We start from the raw sequence: 7,511 nt of genomic DNA, 5'->3' as shown, positions 1-7,511 counted from the left end.
ATGAAATGCCCTACTATGGGGAGCGGTAACTTGTAGAGCCCACCTCCAGTAGAAAGACAGGGCACCAAGTAGACGGATAGGGTTACCATCCCATAGTCAAAAACTCTGCCCCAGAATTGTTCCTGTCTAAAAGAACTGCAGGGACAAAAATAGAAAAAAGACTAAGGGAAAGGAGGTCCAGTGACCTGCCCAACTTGAGATCACCTCAAGGGAAGATTCCAAGGCCTGACACTATTACTGATGCTATGGTGTGCTTACAGACAGGAGCCAGCATGGCTGTCCTCCAAGAGACTCAACAAACAGCTGACTGAGACAGATGCAGATACTTAGACCCAATCAATGGACTGAAGTCAAGGACCCTTGTGGTTGAGTTAGGGAAAGTCTGGCAGAAGCTGAGGAGGAGGGCTACCCCAGAGGAAGACCAGCAGTCTCAACTAACTGGGACTCCCGAGATCTCTCAGTGAGTCACCAACCAGTCACTATACTCTAGCTGGTATGAGGCCCCAACACATATACAGCAGAAGACTGTCTGGCCTGGCCTCGGTGAAAGAAAAGGCAACTAACCTACAAGAGACTTGAGGATCCCGGGAGTGGGGAGGCCTGGCGGGGGTGTGGGGATGGAATCCTCTGGGAGACGGGGAAGAGGAGTGGGATGAGGAACTATGGGAGTGGTGTAACAACTGGACTGAAAAAAAAAGTAATAATAATGTAAAAGTTTATTATTTAAAAAAAGACTGCCTCCTTTCTGTTCTTTTGTCTCAAGAGCTTATTTGAATTTTAATTAAAATTATACACATTGCCATAATTTCATAGAAAATGACCACTAGAAACACCAATTAGGTCTGCAACTATTTTTATTAAGTTTATTTTTGCATTGTAAAGCACTTTGGGTGTACAATTCAACCTTTTAATTCAATAAGAACCACTTAAACTCCCAAATTAACTGAACAAAAGAACTAAATTAGTCAGGAATCTAGGGGTGTGCATCTTGAAAAATCAAACTTGAATCAACTGAAGCAAGAAATTTTATGAGAAGAATAGTTAGTGTTTTCCATTTCAATGACAGCAAGTCCTGAAATACATGTCCACATTCAGCAAAAAGGTGAGAAGCCCTTCTCGCTGGCCACATCGAGGGTATGGGTGGAATCTAGACACAAGTAATTCTCAGCTTCACAAATCAGAAGAGGACTGGGAAGGCTACTAGATCAGCCAAAAATAAATAAAGTAAAAATGAGCACAGATTCTGCAAGTTCATGCACTGCTACATGAAGGTAACGTGTAGCGTTGTAAGCTGGCATTAAGGCAAACTTTTAGTGCTTTGGTTGTCTTCCACCTCCATCCTCCTCACCCCTCCTCCCTTCGACTAATAAGACAATAACCAGTCAAACCAATGAATGAACATTTTTAAAACAAACAAACAAAAAAGTCTCGCCCCCTTTCTTAGCTTTTTTCCCCACTTCTTCCTTAAGCCTAAGTTTTCGCTGGACAAATTGTCCTTTAGAGCACACATAAGCATCGCTAGTGTTAATGCTAGGAGGGTTTCAGAGCGCCCTGTTACGGCGAGGGCTCAGGGTTGCTTTGGAGTGGTGGCCTCGGACTCTCCACTATGCGCTTCCACACTCGGAATTCATCTCCTTATCCTGCGGGCTCTGGGGTTTGGAAGCTAGCTCCTGGTCCTGCCTCTTCTTCAGCTGCTGCATTTTCATGTTTAAATCCAGTAAAGTTCGGGCCAGCTGGTGGTTCTGGAAACGCAGTTCCAGCTAAAAGAAAAAATAAATAAATAATAATAATGAGGGATGTTATTAGTTTGCGATATAGATCAAACGAAACGGCTCCCCAGCCGCACATGAGCAATAAGGACTGAGTGGGAAAGGGAAAGAAGACAAAAAGAAAGATGCATTTTGCACCTTACGATCCCATTCTGATCTGGCTATTAAAGTAGCTTTTTCTACAACAAGGTGAAACCCAGAAAAATAAATAGCTTTTGAAATGGCCTTGAAATGAAAACAGAAAGCGCTGATGCACGAAGCTGTCCTCGGGAAAAATACTTATGCACCAAAGGCTGTTTTCAAGCAATGGCGTGGGATTGCAGTGCAATCCGTTATCTTTATGAGCTTTCTGAGCCACGGGATAACTGCCCGGGGCCACCTGAGTGCTCAGGGTTTGGGGCCCATTTACTTGATTACTTGTCATTTCAAGTTTTCAGGATTTTAAATGGCCTCCCTGCTGAGTAAAAACATATAATGACACCTCAGAGGCACATGTATAGTTATATGTCCTTATATAAGCTAACACTTTTCACTCTAGAACAAAGCCTGTTATGGAGCAAGGCTGATTCATAACCTCCCGCAGTGGGAGTTTATGAGGCCCTTGTGAGTCCAAATAAAATTTTAAAAATTACATCTCCAAGGACAGGTTGCTTAGAAGGCAGTCTACCAACAAAGTTTGTTCCAGCTGTATTATAACCTAAAGCCTAAAGATCAATTACTTGGATCTTCCTTCAATTGAGTCATGCTTCATGCGGCTTGTAAAATAACATTTTCTGTGTACCATCTTGCTCAGCTCAGCAACAGTAGCCCTCGGGATAAGCCAGGGCACTGTAATAGTTAACTGCCAATACTGCAGTGAGTGGTGATTCCTTCTCAATTGGCAAAATAAATTATTGGGCATAGGTATCTTTTAATTTTCCTCTGACATTTATGGTTTTTATTCTTTTGCACTTGGAACCACTTCTCTGGAAGCAAGAATTAGAAATGATAAAGTGTAGCCTCCCCCAGCCTTGAGCAGGCTGATTCAGACCTTGCTGCCACTGTGAATGAGACCACCTGGGGTGGAGCCTTCTGACCTAGATGGTTCTATTGTTCTGTCACCTGCCTCTGCTCTTCTCCACTACCACAGAGAGGCTGAACCTGTCTTCCAAAGATATAGCTGACAACCTGTGGAATTGGTGACCTAATGCTAACAGCTCTGACAGACTAAGTGCCAACAACTTGGCAACAAAGCATCAAGAAGCCTGGCATGGCAGGGGACGGACTTTCCCTCTTTATTTTTTGTTTGTTTTTGTTTTGCTTTTGAGACAGGGTTTCTCTGTCTAGCCTTGCCTGTCCTGGAACTCACTTTGTAGACCAGGCTGGCCTCTAACTCAGAAATCCACCTGCCACTGCCTCCCAAGTGCTGGGATTAAAGGCGTGCGCCACCACTGCCCGGCTGCTTTCCCCCTTTATAAGCACAGACTGCTAGTAAACATTGAGCCATGATCAGAAGTCTGTCTTGGTCTCTTCTCTCGCTGTTCCCTCCTTTACAGCTCCGGCCTTCCACTCAGGAACCCAGTTCGTGTGGCCGCAGGCGGCTACAATAAAGGAGACAGAGATCCAAGGCACCCAAAAGACAGAAACAAACCGCACACTGGGTGTGGTGGTGCACACCTTTAATGCCAGCACTCTGGAGGCAGAGGCAGGCGGATTTCTGAGTTCGAGGCCAGCCTGGTCTACAAAGTGAGTTCCAGGACAGCCAGGGCTAGACAGAGAAACCCTGTCTGGAAAAACTAAAAAGAAAAAAAGAGAAAAAAAAAAGAAAAAAGAAACAAACCACACTACCCTCACCATAAAAATCCCCCATCATTTACCACAAGGCTGTCCTCTGATTCATGCCTCGGGCTCTAGAATCCCACCCGGCTTCATTTCCTGGCACTGTCTCCTGGCCTGCTTCTATCACAGGTAGCCAGAGACAGCTTGCCAGTTTGTCACTTCTCTCTCGATGGAATGCAAATAGATATCAGGAGTTGCTGAAAAGCCTCCCTTAACCAAGGCCAGGCACCGTTGCCTCTTTCCTAATCATACAGAACGGCCTTCCATTTGCACGCCTTTGGTAACACAGAGACTGCATTACCCCCGGCTGCTGTGGATGGGACTCTGGTACGTTTTAATGATTGCATTCTCAATATGGAGTGCCTTGCCTCCACGTCCATGGGAAGTTCTCAAGGTTTAACAAGGTGTCCTTGTTAAAAGACTGAGAGAAGGAAGGGGTGAGATGATGAGGTGATGGATATCTGTCCTCTGCCTTCTCTGCCAAGTCTTAAGGGGCAAAATTACTGATAATGATTCACCCATCTAAGGACAGGATGTGTGATTCACACTTATTTAGGAAATTCAAACACTCACGCTTTTACATTTCTTTCATCACAGATCCCTTTGAGAGTCTGATGAAAGCTGTAAAATTTCTCTGAGGGGTGAGAAAGGGGACTTTATATACCTAGAAAACTTTTAAGTTTAACTCCAGAAATCCAAAGAACTAGAAATCAATGCCGTCCATTAAGAAGAGTAAGCCAAACAGAGCATAACATACATAATAGCACATCATTGTCCCTTAGATAAACTCCATCATGACCCATGATGCCTCTGCACACATGGGAGCACTCGTTCCCATAGAGATTTAGCTACCGACCCAGATCAAAAACTACTTCTAATGATGATCATGACGTAAGTATCTGCATCTGGTTGTATATAAAATTCTCAGCTTCTTTCCAGAAGCAAAACTTTAAAATATTTTTTCTCATTTCTTTACGTGTGCATATCTGTGTTTGCATGTGTGAGGGCAGGCATGCTTGTGCCACCAGTGTTCCTGTGTCAAGGGGCAAGGAGTGAGGTTCCAGAGTGGGAACTGGGGATTGTACTCAGGTCTTCCGGCCTGCCCCACAAGCTCTTCTAAAGTGCCATCTTGCGGCTCAATTCTCAATTCTCGGAATGTTCATATTTGTCCTGCTAGGCACAATCCACTTCCAAGATCTATAATATAATAACAACAGTCAATAAAGAGTGCATATGGCAGAGGCATGTCATATAATATTATCTCATATAATATGCCAGTAATCTCATGACATTATCTCTACATTACAGAGGAGTAAACCAACTCAGGTCTGCTAAGTCCGTCTCGAAGCTGGAGGGCCAGCAGGTATTCGAAGACCCCATGATTCCCTCCCTGCCTTCTCTCACCCATAATATCTTACTTGTCTAGACCTCCTATTGATGAAGCCACTTATTAGAATGTTAAGGGTCAAGGTGCCTCAGGGCTTGTCCTGCTTGACTTCTATATGGGTCAGCAAGAGGAGGGGGAGGGATGACGTAGACCAGCTCAGTAGCATACGGGTTTGGTTCAGCCAGGCCTACGTAGGCATTCCAGTGTGGCATACTGGCCCACAGCACTAACCTCGCGGTGTGCAGGGAGACGGTCTCACCAGGCAATGAGATGGCTTTACCATCCAGCTACCAGGGCTCACCATTTTGACCACACACACCGTTAGATCAAGCATAATGCATTCCTTATCAAATTCAGATTGTTAGTATGGTTAAATTGGATTCGCTATCATGTTGCCCTTCTTAAAGCCAGTAATGAACTCGACCACCCGCTGTGCTTTCTAACTGTTCTGAAGAAGTGGTTAGTTGTCGCACTGGATCCAAGAGAACTTTCCAAGTCTCCATTAGCAGCATTCATAAGCGTCGCCATTTTAAGTACGGGTTCTTTATACTTTTGTCCTTTTCAAATTGTCAAAAAAATTTTTTTTTCATTACAGAAAAAGTGATCTATGCACACTCCTCCCTTCTGAAGAGCCAGTCGGTTTCTGAATTCTTAGCAAGGACTAAAACAAAAATACTTGGATTGACTCAGTTTCTCATACAATTATTCCATCCATCTTGGTTGCTGGTTCCATTGAAATTTCTTTCTCTGCACGCTAACCGTAGATATACTAGGAGTTTGCTATGGGGAAGCTTCTAGAAGATAGAAAACTACAGAAACAGACTGGGGAGGGGCTCCTAGAATATGGGCCAATCACTGGACTGTAGGCCAAGCCCTGATCACTGGAGCTTTGACCCAAGGAGGCCTTAACACCGAGTCCAGAGGAAATCGGGTCCCCAGGAATGATCTCCCTCCCGGGCATCAACCCCACCCCTGCCGTCCTCCTGCAGGCTACACTCCAGCTTCGAAGTCACGGACTCCAGAGCGCGAACCCCGCCGCACAGCCCGCGCTCACCAGCTCCGCGCGCAGCCGGGCCAGGGCGCACTCCATGCGCGTCCGGCTCCTTTCCTCCCGTGCTGCCGCTGCGGCCGCCGCCACCGCCGCCACCGCCTCCCGCGCGCGTCTGGCGCGCCCGCGTGCCGCCGCCCGCTGAAAGGCGCGCTCCAGCTGCCTGCGGAGGTGCTCCAGCACCGGGCTGGACGCCCGGACGTGCTCTGGCACTTCGATGCCGATGCGCCAGGTGCCGCAAGGCATGCGGTGCACCGGGTGGAAGACTGGGGACCATAGCGCAGCCCTTCCAGAGACTCCGTAGAGTCCCCGGGACATCCTCTGTCTGCAGTGGCTGTAGTCACCCAAGCCCATCGTGGTCCTTTTCTGCAGCGCTCCGACTGGGGATTTGGTTGCAAGTTGGAGCTTTTTAAGGCCGATCGGGTCGGGGGCGGGGGCAGTTAACGGAACAGGCAGGACCCTGGCAGTGGACGCTGTTACTGCCCGGCCACTCAGAGCGCTGCTCGGCTCCTTGCCCATCTCCTGTCTTCTCTGCCTCATAGCAACAACGGAGGGAGGCCTTGTGACTAGAAGTTCTGACTGGAATTTTTTTTTCAGTCTGTTATAGCTTTGGCTTTGAGAATGCATGGAGACTGAAACAGTCAACCCACGCAGATAAAAACCGAGGAACTAGCTGACGATTTACCACGGGGGGGTTTCGACACAAAACTTTCCAGTTGCCTATTTCTTAGTACTGTGAGCCTTTGAAATAGTCTCTGACATTTTACTCTTTCAATACTGTGTCAGGTGTGGTAGAATCTAGACACCCTTCTGATCCTATACGCATGTATCATCCACAGTCCATGGTGAGAAGTTTGATCCTTTTGTAAGTTAGAATAGTCTTTCTGTGATCACAGGAGCCCAGAGTTCTGAAACTCGGTGCTCCTCTTTAACCCTGATGACTTCTTGGCGAGTCTACATAAATGAAAGGCTTAAAATAAAAAACCAACACCTTCCCTTATGACGGTATAATTCCCAGTCCAAGGTAATCATGAGCTAATAATTATTATCCGCATCATATAAAGTATATTTTAATGCCTCTTTTGGAGCTAATTGAATGTTTCTTTACAGGAATGAACAGTCAAAACTCCTGTGGTCATAGACCATTGCAAGAAGAAACAACAGTGACAGAAGAAACAAACACGTAGTACTCTCCCCAAGGAACTGTGGATACGTCTCTGAAAGACTGCTCCATTGCTTGAAGTGTCAATAGTAGGCCAAAAAGATAACAAGAGCATCCTTACATTATACTATATGCCTTATAGTATGTTATATATTATTATAGTTCTTATTATATACCAGCCACTTCACCTATTAACCTACATAATCCTTACACAACCCTGTGAGATGTATACTATTTTTTCCATATTTTTCCAAATAAGGAAAGTGGGGGTGGGGGGAGGTCCACATGCATACCCACCAAAGAGTCACACAAACTCAAGTGGTCTGC

General features: G+C 45.9%; 1 protein-coding gene across 1 annotated transcript; it reads right to left on the bottom strand.

Moving 5' to 3' along the window:
• Window positions 1–836: 836 nt before the first annotated feature.
• Window positions 837–6,452, bottom strand: Aard (alanine and arginine rich domain containing protein). Its single transcript, NM_175503.3, has 2 exons — window positions 6,029–6,452; window positions 837–1,760 (listed from the first exon to the last, which is right to left on the bottom strand). Exons 1-2 carry the CDS (start codon window positions 6,374–6,376, stop codon window positions 1,605–1,607), a joined length of 504 nt encoding a protein of 167 aa, NP_780712.2. The 5' UTR covers window positions 6,377–6,452; the 3' UTR covers window positions 837–1,604.
• Between the last annotated feature and the right edge of the window lie 1,059 nt (window positions 6,453–7,511).

This window comes from Mus musculus, chromosome 15 (assembly GCF_000001635.26).
Source record: "Mus musculus strain C57BL/6J chromosome 15, GRCm38.p6 C57BL/6J".
NCBI classification, from domain to species: Eukaryota; Metazoa; Chordata; class Mammalia; order Rodentia; family Muridae; genus Mus; species Mus musculus.
Note: the sequence above shows the minus strand (reverse complement) of the source record. Positions and strands in the feature narration are given on the sequence as shown.

Coding starts and splice junctions, on each gene's coding strand:
- Aard (NM_175503.3), bottom strand. CDS start 6,376: ATGGGCTTGGGTGACTACAGCCACTGCAGACAGAGGATGTCCCGGGGA. Junction 1,761..6,028: donor CCCGGCTGCGCGCGGAGCTG/GTGAGCGCGGGC, acceptor TTTTTCTTTTAG/CTGGAACTGCGTTTCCAGAA.